Genomic DNA, 16510 nt, shown 5'->3' with positions numbered 1-16510 from the left:
AAATGAAATGGATCAGTTGTGCCGTGATGTGTCTTGTGGCACACAGCTGATCCGCTTCATTGGGCAAAACACATATTTCCCCTTGTCTCGCTCTTCATAGTGCGGAACAAGGGGGGGAATATGATCTCCCTACTTTCCCTGCCCAGCCAGACCTGGGCCATGGGTGTGGCTGAGTGGGGAAAAGCCCTACCTTGCTTCTCCATGATCATGGGGATGGTTATGGCTGAACATGGAAACCCAACTTCCTGAGATTCCCCAGGGTGCGTCTCTCTAAGTGGGGGAAGTGAACAGGTCCTCAGGGACCTTGAGGGCCCCCAAGTCCCCAGAGCACTTGCTCAGTGTTTCAGAGAAGGGCAAGCAGCTCAGGCTTCCTGTACTCTTCCACCAGAGAAGTAACAGATGTCCACTGCAATAAAGTGGCAGAGTCTATGACCACCTTTTGTTGTACCACTGATTTTCCTTTCACATTGCACAACAAAGGGTATCAACATCCATAAAACATCTTATGCTGGCAGAAATGCAACATCAGATAGCATCTGTTTCTAACCTATAGCTTGGAAAGCTCATCTGCAGAGCTCCCAAGGTGTCTGCATGTACAGCATGCAGTATCATGACCTGACTACTGGCTTTTTCACTCTAGCACAAGGTGAACCATGGCTATACCTGCTGTGAAGTATGTTAGATGTGTGCTTTCTAAGTTTATTGGGAGTGTTTGCTATTTGTCACTGTTGGCTTTTCAGAGGCTTAGAACCCTGTCAAATAGAAACTAGTTTCTTCCACAGCCAGCAAAGGTCTTGTCATTCAGTGAGGATAGTTTCCATCCATTTTTTTTAGCTTTCAGCTCTTGGCTATTTCCTACAGAAGGTTGTCTTTTGGGGTGTGATGGTTACTTATTCTTCCCCGTTCCCAAGAAACAGAAATGTTTCTTTGTGAATATTTTGCCTAACATACATGACTCTGTTCCTCAAACATTTGGAGGAAAAGTCATATCTGATCAGAGGCCATGCTTGGAAAATTTCAGCCCAAAGGGGAAATATTTCAGAAAAACTAGATGGCCTAGAAAAGAAGTGAAGGCTAGGAAATCATGATAACAGCTCTTAACTGTAAGCGTCTCTGTTGCTCCCTGTAAAATAAAAGAATGAACCTGCTAAAATGAACCCAGCTGCTTCCCCCAACTTACCTTTGTTTTTCTTCTTCTTTGTAACATAAGAAGAAAGGAGATAAAAGAATTTCTGTAGGCAATTTATGGGTCACTTATACAAAGTGATGATCTGGACGTGGGGCATATGTTTTAGAGCATGTGCAGGTGCATAAATGTTAAGCTCACAAGAGTCTGCATTTACTTAGCTTATGTGGGTAATTGGCTGATTTCTGTTTCTGTAACTTGCTGGTTGGAACCCCTGGGTTTTCATTCTGGAGAAGTGGATTCTAGCCCTGACCTGGCCACTGACTGGTTGGGTGATATTGGCTATATTGCTTCACTTTTCCATGCCTCCATTTCCACATCTCTGAAATGGGAGTGATAATGATCATCTCCTTTTGCAGTTCAACTTTGAGCTCTCTTGGTGGAGAGTACTGTGTGGGGAGAAGGGACTGCCTGCTGGAAGAAGGAGAAGACTCTCTTGCCTTTCTCCCTACATGTGCCTCACCATGCTGTGTGTCCCAGTTTCACACTGTGACTTTGTCAGTGCAAGAACTGGTGATGGTAACTAAGGAAAAATGTTTACTCCATGGAGGTGGTACCAAAGCAGTTTTCCCCCATATGGTACTAAAAGGTGTTGGGCTGCTTGTAATGCTGTTGTTTAGATGAGATGCAAAACTAATGCTCTGACTGTTTAGAATATAGAGGAGTAGGAGAAGCTTCTCCAAAGAGTAGAATTGCCAATTCTGGTGACAGATTGAAACACAGCCAGGACTAATTTAAGTTCAGCCTACCTAAATTCCCTTGGCATTTCAATTGGATGCAGTGTTCTTCATTTCCTGTCCTGAAGTATGTTACTGGAGGAAAAGCATGGGGTTGTGGGGTGGAAGTGGTTATTTTACTATCACCAAATGGGTGCTGCATTTCATCCTAGGGTGTCTGTATTTCACAGATAGGCAAGTGATCCCTACATAGTCCCTACCTACCATATTTCCTACCATGAGGTTTCACTCAGCCTTTTTTGTGCAGCACTGCAGGATCACATGTTAGAAATGCAAAAAGTTACCATGATATTCTGAGTCCATTCAGCTAAACATAATCCCTTCTGTTTCTCCTTTGGCTTTAACAGGTCTCTTAGAGGTGGCTTTATAGAAACTCCAGGTGGAAATTCTTCTGAGAAGGCACGATGATAGTGGTGACTGGAGTTATGTCAGCCCCTGAACTGGGGTCCAGTGCTACCACTCCAGCTGCGGCTCCCAACTTCTCTTGGATGCCCAATGATGGCAGCCCCACAGCAGTGGAGCAACCGATATTTCTAATGACTACAGCTGCTCAGGCCATCTCAGGTTTCTTTGTGTGGACAGCTTTGCTCATCACCTGCCATCAGGTAAAAATCCTATGGCATTTGGCCCCTGTTATTCCCTCCTCCTTCCTCTCATTCATGGTTTCCTAAACCAGATGAGTGCATGTGGCATGATGTACAGTTCCAGTTTTGGGTATCTCTGTCTGCAGTGGGAGGAGGGGGATGAAGGTACTCTGGTGCTGGAGTGGTGCCAGAGAGCTGCATTTTTTTAGAGTTAAATCATTCCTTCTAGTTGAGTAATGGGCTTACCTTAAGGTGTTTTAACCCCTTCTCTTTGAGGAGTCATTGATGGAACTAAAATAGCTTCTTACCTGTTTTGTGAAGATTAAAGACCAGTCTACTCTTCAGGGTTTTGCCTGCAGAACTGTTGTGCCACTAGCAAAACTTGCGGAGCTACATGCTGAAAGCCCATCTGTGGTAGCAGAACCCAGAGAGTTGCACCATGTTTGCTGGTGGAGCAAAATTTCTGCAACTACCTGTCAGCCAGCAGAAGACACCAGTAAATGCTCCAGAATCTCCAAACAGCTGCTGCAGTCACTTCAGCAGCCAGTGCCTTCCCAGGGTATAGTTCACACTTGGGCAGCCCAGCTATTGAGTCTCCAGGGAATGAATGTGCTCTGGCGACTTGGCAACAGCAGCAGCTCTGTTGGTGGAAGCTATGGTGTCAGAAGCAGATAGATTTAGGTATAGCCTAATAAGAGTGGGGAAGGTGGTGAAGGAAGCATTAGCCTGTGACTCAGAGAAGGCAACTGATGCTTAGTGCTGCATGAGTTCTGCAGTAAGGGGTTTGGCAGAAGGAAAGTATGTAAGCCTCATCAGGCTACTTGAAGATCAGCTCTGCTCCTACAGGATATGATGATATGAAGCACTGGGGCGACAAGGCTTCTGGATTACTAGTGGTTACTTGAGAACTCTGCTGCTCTGGAGGAGGCACTCTTTCTGTGCATGGAGAAGAGAAAGGTATATGTCTTAGGTCTAGGTTATCATGGATCTTCTGTGGTGGAGAGGCCTGAGTCCTAAGCTGCTAACCAAAAGGCTGGTGGTTCAAACCTGTCTATGGGCAAGTAATGTTAAGTCTCAATTTCTGGCCCTGGCTGGGTTCAAATTTTGGGAAGAGCATGAAGCTAGACTGTTCTAGGTGGTGGCAGGTTACAGAACAAGGAGCAACAGTCTCAAGTTGCAGCAAGGGAAGTTTAAGCTCATTTTTAGGTTAGGTATTAGGAAGAACTTTCTTACTAGAAAGGGTAGTAAAACCCTGGAACAGGTTACCCAGAGAGGTAGTGGAAGCTCCATCCTTGGAGGTTTTCAAAACCTGGCTAAACAGAGCTTTGACTGGGATGATCTAGTTGGGGTTGGTCCTACTAGATGACCTCCTGAGGTCCCTTCCAGCCCTAATTTTCTATGATTGGCAGATAGTACCATTGTGTGCAAAATGTTCCAGTAGTTGGGTAGCTGCATATGTCATGTCTCATCTTCCCTCCAGTCTTCAAGACTATAAGGAGCAAGCCTGACTTGCAGTGAGCCCCGGGGGAGGGATATGTAAAGAAAGGGAGATCATTGTTAAGGATGTGGAAGACTTGAGCACTTTTCCTTCTGCTTGCCTGAAGAAGGGTGACTGCACCCAAAAGCTAGCTAAGAACTTTTTTCCAATTACTCAGTTGGTCTAATAAAAGATATCACATCTACTCAAAAAGTCTCATTAGCAGAGGCACATGGGAATTGCTGTGCTTAGGTCTGCTTATTCCAGTAGCATGTCTTCAGCAGTGATCAAGGCCTGTTGTTGCAGTTCCTGGGCTAGACGCATCTCTGTTATTTTCCTTGTGTCTTTGGATGCATTCCTTCGGCTGTCAGGCCTCGTGTCCTGACCTCTTCCAGAGTGCAGTTCTACAGTTCTCCCATTTCTGGGCCAGGCCATGAGCTCCAGCACCCTGTGGTTTAAACTTGCTTATCCAGCAGGTAGAACAGAGTTCAGGAACCAGTCATTCTTCCCTTTGGTGGGGTATGGTTAGTGATGTGCAGTGACCAGATGGTCTTCTGAAACCAGAAGTAGTTGCCAACAGCAAGAAAACAGCATTTAGGGAGGCAAGTTTAAAATAGCCTACACTCATGTCTATCTCACCTAAGTCTTACTTTTCCCTTGTAGTAACCTAGGAAGGCCCAACTTCTGGCATTTCCTAGGAGGATGGTGGGTGGTTCTTAGCAGTTACTCTCTTCCCTTGAGATAAATATGCTTTTATAGCCTGCCAGACTTTTGGTTACTTTGTTACCTGTGTTTGATTCTTCAGGTCAACCAGAGAGGAAGCAATATCTTAAGGTTTATAGTCCTAGTATGGTCCCTCAACAACTGTCAAGTGTTTGTGGACAGTTAGAATATCGTGATCCATTCTCCCCCATCTAACCTGGTTTTCCCAGCACCCCGCAGTTGTATTGAACCAATATAGTCACAGCAAACAGTCCTATAACCAGGCCAACGTATTTTGCTTTAGGGCAGCTCCAAATTCATCACACCTGATCTTTAGAGGAATATGAGTACCCCTTCCCTACAGCAAAGCATTTGATCATTTGAGTGCTGCTGTAAATTGAGGTGTGGGCAGGGAGGCGGAAGGAGCCATGAAGGTGCTGATATTGTGCCTTAATTTATGACGCTTAATTACTCTTGCTGTATCATGCTGTTTTATAGCTGCGTCATCTATTAGTTCATCAGATGATCAGCCATGTCTTGTTTTAAATCCAGTGTGTGGTGCTTGCTTTGATCTCTGCTGCCAGTAATAAACTGAATTCCACTGTGGAAAGGAGTAGCAGGAAATGTCTGCTTCCCTTCCCCCTTTGCCCCTTTTCCTAGAGCAGGTGCTCTGGGTGCCAGTACAAGTCAAATCCAACATCCTGTTCTGTACATAGCCATCAAGTGCATTGGAATATGTGGTGGGAAGCATAAGCCCTATTATTTATCAACCTGTGTTTTGTACCTAGGGGTTAATGAATTCCAGAGTGGTGACTTTAAGCTGTCCGTTGCAGCCCATTGCAGAGCAGGACAGTCTGGTGAGGTGCAAAAACAGATTATTCACCCTGCAGGTATTGCTGGTGACTAAGAGCAACAGCTACAGGGGGAACAATTAAACTGGTATCGATACTACTGATTCAGAGCACAGATGGATCACTTGTCGTGAGCAGGGAGGAATCCCTTCCTTGTGGTATAGCTCTGCACGGTTAGGCACGTGCGGTGTTTCTTTGAAGAATCCAGTGTCAGAGACAGAGTGTTAGATTCATTGTGGCAGTGGGCTCCTCTGTGGCAGATCCTCCCTGAGGGGTGTACACATTAAAGGGTCCTACTGACATCCTAAAAGTGAAGCTTGGAGCTATGAGAACTGTGGTGCCTGCTATCCCCAAGCTGTGTTAGGTGTACTTGAAGGAGGGTTAGGTGTACTTGGGATGAGGGAAAAAAATACCACTCTGGTTGTTTGGGGTTTTTTTTCTAAAATTGCATTCAGAAGACCTTATTTGTGGGGAACATGTTCCCTACTGTTTCAGTAGCAGGCTTCTTGACCATCAGGGTGTTTGCCAAAGGTAGGTCTTTGAGAGGTGGCATTGGAATCCTTTTGTTGCCAACAGGCCTGTATGGAAGGCTGATTTGTGTACCTTCGGTAGCGGGCTTTATACGTTGACAAATAAGTACAATGTTCCTTTCCATCCTGGGACTATTTTTGATAACTGTTAAGTCTGTTAAAAGATGGCTGTTCTAGGGAGAGCTTTTTAGGAGTGTGACTTAGGGTGATTTTGCGATGGCTGATAAACCCCTAATTGTTGGAGAGGGTGAATAGGATTTTGACATCCTTGTTAGTTCTGCTAGATGGGTAGAAAGGGAAGGGAATAACAATGATTTTGGATAGATTATAGGGGGAGTTAAGTGTGAATGAGAGGAAATGAGGTAAGGAAAGCAAAACGTATAAAAAAAAAGCAGTTACCGTGTTTACTTGAATACAAGACAAGTAGCATGGGGAAAAAGCCCCTCCTCTTATAATCACATACAAAGAAATCTCACTAAATACATTGTTTCTCATTAAGCTGCTGCCAGAAGCAGCATGTACTCAGCAATGGAAACCAACTATGAAGTTCATTTAATTGGCAAAAAATGCTGATGGGGATCTACTATAGAATAAGTTAGTGTAGCCCGTCTGGATAAGGCATATGGTACTGCCCGTTAAGCACAGTCTCCCTTACCACCGACTCAAGTCATGGTGATTGTGACATTGCGTACAATTCACCCAGAATCTCTGTTGCCCCCTCTGTCAGCCTATCGCATATGATTAGTGTGGTCCTGCCCCCCATGGGGTGAAGCTGGACCAGGTTGCCCTTTGCCTTATCTGTATATTAATTTTTGAAGCATCCCAGGACTTGTGACAAGAACACTCATTTCCAGTCATGACTGGGGACTAATTAGCACATGGATCCTTTTTGTGGGGTTTTTTGGAGTACACACATATACTGAGAAGTGCTGAGCTATGGGGTCACCATGGCTTGAAATGCTGTTGATTCTGGTGAGGGCTATGTGATACATGAAGTATGTGATAAATTGTAAGCCTTTGGCTTTGGATGTATGTAAGTAGACTCCTCCCTAGCTTGCTCCTGCAGCCATGTGGCTGAGGGCAAGCAAAACTTGGGGGCATCCAAACCCCAAGTCTGGGCTTGGTCCTGTATGTAGGATGCCTGTCAGAGGATTTGGGAGTATCTGAAGCCCCGGGTGGGGGTGTAGGATGCTTGCTGGTAGCAGGGCCACTTGTGGTTCTTGAATGATTCACATGGATTTGGAATTGATTTGGCTGGTTTGGCTTGGGACATGAAACATTTTCTATTAAAAATAAAAAAGTTGTCAAAATGCTGTGCAAAATTGTGTTTGTGAAGTACCTGTGCTAAAACTGCAGTTTCAAAAAAGGGTAATGTATCAATTTTGGATGAACTAAGTGCAAGGGTACTATATGCAAATTGCTACAGCCATGCCTAATTTCAAGGTTATTGTTTTCAAATTTGCTCCTTGCTTCCATGTGCTCAGGGAGAGGAGGTTCTGACAGTAAGGAGAGGGTGAAGGGGCTGCCAGAGAAAGGTTGGGGGGAAGCACAAAGCAAAGGGCTACCTGACCCCCCCCAGACATATTTTTCCTGTTGTAGCAGTAGGAGGACAGAATTAAAGGCAAAACTCCAATAATTAGATTCTACACCTGGAACTTGATAACAAATTTAAAAATTTTCAACATATAGAATTGAATTAATGGGGAGGTCATTTTATGATTAAGTAAATATGGTAATCCCATCTCTGGAAGCTGGACTGGGATTCCTGACTTGCTGTGCACAGGCCACTGTGGGTGGTCAGAAGATGACAGTAACATTTTTGATCCCTGTCAACTTGAGGCTGCATTGAAACAGGTGATCTAGGGAGGAGTTCTGTTTCCCATTCCCAGTCCCCACTGGCTACCTGGCTTTACTTTATCCTCTGGGTTTGATGCATCACTGATCCCACTCATTGTCTTCTTCTCTTCAGATCTATATGCATCTGCGCTGCTACAGCTGCCCTAATGAGCAGCGCTATATTGTCCGGATCCTTTTCATTGTGCCCATTTATGCCTTCGACTCCTGGCTCAGCCTCCTGTTCTTCACCAATGACCAATACTATGTTTACTTTGGTACTGTGCGGGACTGCTATGAAGGTAAGGAGAGGTGACCCGGGAAGTTGGCCTCATGTGGGTTTTGCTATTTACAAGCTGGAAGGCAAGGGCTGGTACTACAAGAGGACAGGAAGTACAAAGGACAGTGGCTTCATCAGAGGGCTAGGATTGGCAGTGATGGCCCCAAACTGTACAGGATGACGGATTTCAGTATGAGGAAACATCTTCCCTCATAACTGGCTTCCTAAGAGTGGCAGGACATATTGTGACTCCTCTAAGGATGCTGCTTAGAGACAAAGCTTAGGAAGATGTATTCTCCTGTATCAGCCCTGGATCCATCATTTCAGAGGAAGCATACAAGGGTCTGACTAGGGCTGTGTGAAGCTTCGGTCCCTGATTAGATTTGGCAGAGATTTAGTCCGATTTGGTGACCGAATCTCCGAATCGAATCAGAGGACCCTTTGATCTCTCTGAATCAATTCGGACATAGAGACAGATTTAAATGTTTTTTTTACATACCTTTAGGTAGCAGGCGGCTCATGAATGCTGTGATGCTGGGGCACGTGGAGTGTCCCGCAGAAGTGTGGGGGGCTCCCCAGCGCGCTTGGCAGTGGATCTGAAAGTGGTCTACTTCCAGGTCCACTGGGGAACGTACTGGAGGCTCCTCCCCCATGCCCTCCATCTTAGCAGCTGGTGCCTGCTGGGTCTGGGGGAACATCTCTGGCTGATTGCTGAGCTGGGGGGGCCTCCCCTGCACATTTCTTGGCGGACCTGGAATTGGACTAGAAATATTTCTGGTCCACTTCCAGGTTCACCACCGAGCATGCGAAGGGTCCCCCCTGGCTCTAGTGGGATGCTTCATGCACCCCAGCATCGCAGCGATCACAAGCCACACTGGTACCTCGAGTATGGAGAAAAAACTTTTCAAACGGTGTCTATGTCCAAATTACTGAAGAAGGCTGCCATGTGCTCACTGTGCTTCAGTGCCGTGTAACTGCGAAGTGCCTGTCATCTCTGTAAAATGCCTTGCAATACTATTTATTGCACTTTCCTAAGGATGTGACTTGCCCATCAAAAGATGACAACAGTCTTGGGGTTACCTGAGAGAGAAACAGCTAGTCTCCAAAATAAATGCCTTAGTTAAGCCTCCCTTCTGATCTCATTCAGAAAAGGAGCCTTTTACCCAAGCTGTGGCAGTCTGTGTCTTTTTGGAGTGGTTTTATTTTGCTGCTGGTATTGTGTGTGCATCCCAACTAAACTGCACCTTGTTTAGAGGGTTGGTTATTAGTGAGATCTGCATTGCAGAGGGAATCCCTGGGTGTGTGGACAAATTAATCTGCCTGAGGGACCAGCAGGCCTCCTCAAGCCTAAGACACTGCGTTGAGACACAATAACAGATGGCAGATGCACGCACGCATGCAATGCAGAGGCCATCTTTATTCAGGATTTTGTTTGTTTGTTTTCTCTCGCTTCTCTGTGTGTGCGCGCGTATATGCATGCATGTGTATGTATGTGCATGCGCACACGTGCCTAGCAGGAAGCCTGCTGCTCTGTGAAACTCATTGCCTAGCAACAGCTATTATCCCCTCTACCTTGCCTAGGGAGTTTGCAAACATCACAGCATCTGCTCAGGAGGCAACCCGCTTTCCTGAAGTTCACCAGCTTGTTCACTTTTGCAATGAATAGAGAACAAGTGGGAGGAAAAAAATCCTCTATGAACAGCTTCAAAACTATCCTAATGACAAACAGGCAATAAACAGACATCTCCCTTCTCTTCCCCCTCCTCCCCATCCTTTTCTTCTCCTTCAAGGAAGAATTTTTACTCTTGATAGAAGGCTCTACTGGGAGGGAAGCATATTTTTTATTATTCGTTGCTGTCATACAAATTGAAATCCGTGTTGTAACAGTCATGGACTTCTCTTTGTGGTGAACATTTTTGGGCAGTAGTAGTGAATACATTTTTTGGTTCTGCTCTCTACCTTGATGCTACAGCTAAAAACACCTGATGCCAAAGTGAATGACACAAGTGGTTTCTTTCTTTTTGTCCTTTGTGATGATGTCAAAAATACCTTGGATGAATCTGGGCTGGTAGGGGAAGATCTGGTCTAGCGCAGCTGTCTTTGATAACATCGCTTGGTTTCTTTTGGGGTTGAGCGGGTGTAGAGGTCCTCATTCTTTCTTGTGCTGATTTTGTCTCTTTCTCATCACTTTTGGATGGGCAACTGGCATTGCAAGGAACACATTAGAGGGCAGTGGAGGAGCTGCTGGAGAGCAAGTGTAGCTTCTTACCCTGTAGGGGTTGGAAGCTGTCTCTTTTGACTCAAAGGGCCAAATCTTAGTCCACCTATTAGATCCATCAGTAGACTTAGCTGTCTTAAGTGTAGTTTTATTTTACCTTGCTCAAGTTCCTGAAAAAACAGTTCATGCAAAAGGTAGGTGAATTGTAAGGGTGAGATGGCCATGTTTTACAAAAGTAGATGCTTTAATGGATTTTTGGGACATACATAAATGGATGAACAGATGGAATAAATCCTGCTTAGGTACCTCAGTCTACTTAGACACCTTTATAGGTGGAATAGAACCTAGCCCTAAGTTACAGCTCGGGTAACTGCAGACCAGGTATTTATTAAAATACAAAAATAAAACAAACAAAAATATTAGAAAGTATATTCTGCATTCTGCTTTGTTGGTTTAAATTGATGTTTTCCCAGAATCCATTAGGGTCCAAAAACAAGGGCTATATGTAGAATAACATTTGTCTTGATTACATAAATGGAAGTGGATAGATGTTGACACTTCAAATGCTGTACCATTCTCTTCTATTAAAGATATCTATCTGGCAGTGGTTAGACAGTAGAATTAACTTCATGTGCAAGTATATTGGGTGTATGTCAAGCAGCTTTTTTTGTAAGCTCACAGCTTGTTTGTTCCAGTCTTTGGACACTTTCCTAAGGAGGATTAACTTCCTTGTGGTCCAGTATTCAGCTTCTTTCAGAGGGTTGGGTTCTCAGCCTTGTGTGCTGGATATTGTTTTTTTTTTTCATCAGGAAGTTTCCCTGGTATGTCTCTGTTGAATTTAATAATGTTTCTTCATTGTATTATGGACGTACCAATTGGGGGTCACAAGATAACTGGTGTGGTTTGTTCACACCAGTTATTGAATAAACAGGGAAATTCTCTCCTCAAAAGAGCTCATAGTCCAGCTTACTTCAGGATGCAGCAAGAGGCATCATGTTGACCAGGAAAATGGTCATGAGAACCTGTGGGGAGTATAGGCTAGCCATGTGCTTAGCTAAAGGGTTTTGAACCCTTGGGAAACTTTATAAATAGAATGAAAGTTCCTACCAACCTTTCATCTGGCTATTATCAGTTGCCCATTTACTGGGTGCTTCAGCAGAATGGGTCATGAAGAGAGAGACCTGAAGGAGGACTAGATGTTCGCTGCTTTGTGGAGGGCATTGCTCATACAGGATGTTACAGAAGAGAAAACAAATGCATTCCTTAGGGAAGGCACACTGGAAGGTGATATGGGGTACTTCTTCAGGCACCCAGTTAGTGAAAAATGCTACAGCTTTTTGGAGAATAATAAAACAGACTGCAAAATGTAACAATCCCCATAAAGCACAGGAACAAAGCTTCCCTCTGCAGGTTACCCTTTCTTTTTTCTCAGTCTCGCTGTAGAGGCAATGTGTCTGCACTGGTGAGACTGCACTCAGCAGGTCTTAAGCTAAGTAGTGTTGAGTTTGAGTTTTGCTTGTATTGAAGACCTTAAAGTAAATGCAGGGTGCACAAAGATGTCAGGTGGATGATTCATCAGTGAGGCTTTTTCATCTGTGCTTGTTCTAGTCTATTGCCCCACAGTGAGACTCAGGAGCTCTGTGTCTCTGGAAGTGGTATCTGATGGATATGATGTGAAGTGGAGACTGTGGTCAGAGTGGTTTTCGTTAAAGTCCCATGATGCTTTTTGCAGAAGTAGAACCATTAGTTCTAGTGCCCTAGCCAAATGCTGAGTTGGTTCGTCACGTAACTGCTGAGGTAGGAGGATGAGTGAACTGTAAGAAAACAATCTGGGATGCTTCAGGATGACAGATGCTGCATAGACAGTGGTTTCTGATGTTTTGCTCATAGCCTGCACAGCAGCTTCTTGCCTCTGTTTAACCAGATCAGAATCATGATAAACTTCAATGTCTTCACAGCCTTTGTGATCTACAACTTCCTCAGTCTCTGCTATGAGTACCTTGGTGGGGAGAGCTCCATCATGTCTGAGATCAGAGGGAAATCAATTGAGTGAGTACCTGGAGTCTACCTACAGCATGCATCTCTTTCTCACCTTTCTATGCAGGCAGCCTCTGTATCACAGGCTTCATCTTACACCTGCCACTGAGAACTTTGTGGTGGGGCAAATGTATGGTGAACAGGCTGATGCTATCTTGATCATTAAGCACACAGGTGAAAATGTGCACCTGCATCATCACACGTTAACAGAATTTAATTATTGTGTCTATTCAGCTAGCTTCCCTGGAGTTTCTTCTCTCCATGGCCCCACTTCCCTCCCAGCCCCCCTCACCCCAGATCATCCTTAAATCTTTCTCTTCCTCAGCCAATGCTAACTGCAGCTGCCTTTTCACATTTTCTAGTGATATTTTTCCTCTTCTTTCTAGTCAACAACTGCTCTCCCACAAACTGGGTTTGGAGGGTGGGGTCAGTGTCACTTCAAATGCAAAACATGCCTCTCTGAAGGAGACCGTGCTGGCTGTCAGTATAGCCATGATTTACTTGGCCTGTGAAAAACAAGAATCGTAGATTCTTGGTAGTAGAGTGGAGAAGCAAGGTCCTGCATCCTTCATCTTATCCTAAATAATGCTGCTGTTTTGCTCTTCCAGATCCAGCTGCGTGTATGGGACTTGCTGCCTGTGGGGAAAGACGTATTCCATTGGGTTCCTGAGATTCTGCAAACAGGTAAAAGTCCTAGGAAACTCAGATTCTCTGTACACAACCCAGAGGGAACACCACCTCCCCCATAGAGCTGCTGAGATGAGCACTCCTCTAGACCTTCCTCTTTTAAGGGGCTTGTAAGGTGCCTCTGGGAGAATCACATGGGTAGCGGGAATAAATCAGTCTGTTGTAGTAACATTTAAAGATTACATTTCTCTACCCAGCCAAAACTGGAAAGGCCCAGTAAGAGAAGAGGCCTGTCGTCTCTACAGGATATGATCTCAATGCTAGGAATTGATGCTTGTTTCCTCCTTGCTCCTGGAATGAAGAGGTCCCAGTTCCTCTACAAGAATGTAGTGTCTGCTTGGGTTGCAGACATCCTGAGTTGCATAAGCATCCCTTGAGTTCCCAGCTATGCTGCTGTGATTAGGAGAGGGATTGTCATGACAGAGCACTTGTAAAGGAACTTTCCTCCAGATTATTGCTCATCATTTCTGGTCTGTAGGCTGGAATGGGAGTCAGGAAGAAAGAGAGTGAAATGATGATGTACCCATCATAGTCAGGCTTGGGGTCTATGAGGCCACCACAAGGTAGCAGTAAAGTTGAAGGGTATTGCTGAGCTGCTGAAATTTAATGTGATGTAATTCTTTGTAGACACCATAGAACTGGTATGGTCAGATTGGGCTATTGTAGGTGTTTCCCAGAGAGGGCTGAATTCTATTTTTAGTTACTGTCTGTGTTTCTTAAATGTGTCTTCCTTCCCTATCCTCTTTTACTTGTCTCTCCTGCCTTTGTGGATCTCTTCCTTTCTTTCCCCATGTATTTCCTTCTTGATCTGGGCTTACTTCTGCCCCATTTTCGGCTCCATCTGTTAGAGTTGTGAGGAATGGAACAGCTAATGTTGGCATTTAAAGTGTAGTTGAGGTAACAGCCCAATGAGATTAAATGGGGGAAAGAGGATTCTCTCCTCTTACAACTGTTGTTTCAGGCTCTCAGCAGTGTCAGACAGACATCAGTGTGTAAGTTGTGCTTATTTTTTATTGGGAATGGCTTTGTATAGTGATGAGGACAAGAAGCTTAAATGAAAGCAAGGAGTCTGGACATGCTATATATACTATGCAGTCTCCATAAATATGCAGCCCATCCCCACTACTTGAGAATTCTAGTGTAGATGGATGCTTTCCTATGTTCTCTCACTTTCTTGCATCACGGTAAGCAACTTGTCCAGATGAGACTGCCCCTTCCAGCTCCCTACACTGCTCTCTAATTTCTTAAACTGTGAGTGTTGCAGAGGAATATGATCACTTCCTGCCTGCTCCATGGAATTCAGGCTGAGAGCAGCTCAGGTGGGAGCTTATACGTAGAGCCCACCCTCCATGGCCTCCAGCCCTGGTGAGCAGGAAAATTTCCCATATTTTAAACTAAGTGGTATTTATTGCTGTGATAATCAGCAGAGGAAAACTCTATTGAAGGAAGCACTTTGCCTGGCCTTGTTCCCACTCCAGGCCTCTCATCTGTTCTCAGTCGTATCTGTGCTGAAGGTGTCTTCAGCACTATAGCTATTGCCATCTTATCCCTGTAATACTGAGTTGTTCTCAGATAGGCTTCTGCTTTCTGCAAATCAGTCATGTTTAGCTCGGACAGTCTCCTTAACGATTACTTTGCGTCAATTTTCCATCAGCCCAAAGGGATCACCTTACCTGATAAGATGCAGGATCACCAGGGAAAGAGCGAACACACACCCATCATTGGTGTAGATCTCATGAGGGAACACCTTGAGAGGCTGGACATCCACAGATCAGCCAGCCCAGGTGGAATGCACCCAAGAGTGCTAAAGGAACTGTCTGACACCATAGTGCAGCCAATGGCAAGGATATTAGAGAACTCATGGCACTCTAGCAAGGTGCCCGATAATTGGAAGAGGGCCAGTGGTGTCTCTCTTCAAGAAAGGGAGGAAGGAAGATCCGGGAAACTACAGGCTAATCAGTTTGACCTCAATCCCTGGAAAGATCTTGGAAAAAATCATCAAGGAAACCATTAACAGCGGGCTAACAGAAGGCAACATCTTGAGATATAGCTAACATGGCTTTGTTGTGGGTAGGTCTTGCCTTACCAATCTCATTTCCTTCTATGACCAGGTGATGCATCACCTGGACAAAGGAGAAGAGGTGGACATCATATTTCTGGATTTCAAGAAAGCCTTTGACCTGGTGTCCTATGATATCCTCATGAAAAAATTAGGGAACTGTGGTCTCGACAATCTCACGGTCCAATGGCTGGGAAACTGGCTCTGTGGATGGACCCAGAGAGTGATAGTCAATGAAACAGAATCAACATGGCACATAGTGACCAGTGACGTTCTCCAGAGCTCTGTTCTCAGACCTGTACTCTTCAGTGTATTTATAAACAAATCTGAACTCTGGTGTCAGAAGCAGACTGGCTAAGCTCGTTGATGACACCAAGCTATGGGGGAGTGTGGTCACCCTAGAGGATAGGCTGGCGATCCAGGCTGACCTCGACAAGCTTACAAGGTGGGCGGTGTGGTGGGCCAGTAGGGAGCACTCCTGCTCTGAGCCACCCACCACACTGCAGCCGACCACCTACCAGGATCCAAATGCCTCCCTGGGGTGCCTCACGTTAGGCCGACCCCCCCGACACTGTCAAGCCTCGGGGTACAACTGCCACCACCCAGGGGATCTGGTCTGTCTCTGGCCCTGTGCCCTCTGGGGTATACAGGCCTTGTAGACCTTTAGGGTGTTTAACCCACTGCAAAAACTCGGGGTGCTTCCTTTAGCTTGAAGCACAAAAAGTAGCCTCCCTTAGTCAGCTGGACCAAGGGGGCATAAAGGCATGCCTCTTCCAACAAGTCTACCATACTTGGTAGTGAAGGACTTTATTGGTTACAGAAGGAAGGCTTGGGGAAGGCTGCAGGATAAAGAAATATTACAGAATAGCCATAGAGCAAACAGTATGGCTAGTAGTCTTTGATCAAGCATTTACTTTACAGCAAGCTATATATCTAGATAGGTTTCAGTAGTTTACTCACTTCAGCATCTTGAGAGAGAGCTGCAGATGTTGAGCTGCTGTGTGTATCTTTATCATGGCTGCTGCCCTTCCTCCTGGGCAGTGTTGGCTTATATAGCCCTTTTGACATGATAGTTTCATAGTTGGTAGGGTCGGAAGAGACCTGAGCATATCATCAAGTCCGACCCCCTGCCATGGCAGGAAAGAGAACTGGGGTTAAACGACCCCGGCAAGGTATTCATCTAGCCTCTTAAAGATGCCCAGGGTAGGAGCCAGCACCACTTCTCTTGGAAGTTGGTTCCAGATCCTAGCCGCCCTGACAGTGAAGTAGCACCTTCTGATGTCTAGCCTGAATCTACCCTCTGCCAGCTTGTGACCATTATTTCTAGTC

At 45.2% G+C, this 16510-nt stretch overlaps 1 protein-coding gene across 2 annotated transcripts in view; it reads left to right on the top strand.

Annotated features, from left to right (window-relative positions):
* The first annotated feature begins 2099 nt into the window (after positions 1-2099).
* Positions 2100-16510, top strand: part of TMEM184B (transmembrane protein 184B) — a 23705-nt gene continuing 9294 nt past the window's right edge. Inside the window, exons 1-4 of one of the 2 annotated variants that reach the window (XM_019544916.1) lie at positions 2100-2528; positions 8037-8202; positions 12357-12447; positions 13044-13119. In XM_019544916.1, coding sequence (XP_019400461.1) covers positions 2328-2528; positions 8037-8202; positions 12357-12447; positions 13044-13119 — 534 coding nt within the window. In that variant the 5' untranslated portion in view covers positions 2100-2327. The remainder of the gene's footprint in view (positions 2529-8036; positions 8203-12356; positions 12448-13043; positions 13120-16510) is intronic. The other variant, XM_019544917.1, reaches the window with a different exon arrangement.

The sequence above is a fragment of the Crocodylus porosus genome, unplaced genomic scaffold (assembly GCF_001723895.1).
Source record: "Crocodylus porosus isolate Cpor-Errol unplaced genomic scaffold, CroPor_comp1, whole genome shotgun sequence".
Classification (NCBI taxonomy): Eukaryota; Metazoa; Chordata; order Crocodylia; family Crocodylidae; genus Crocodylus; species Crocodylus porosus.
The sequence above is the reverse complement of the archived record's forward strand: the minus strand, read 5'-3'. Positions and strand labels throughout refer to the sequence as shown.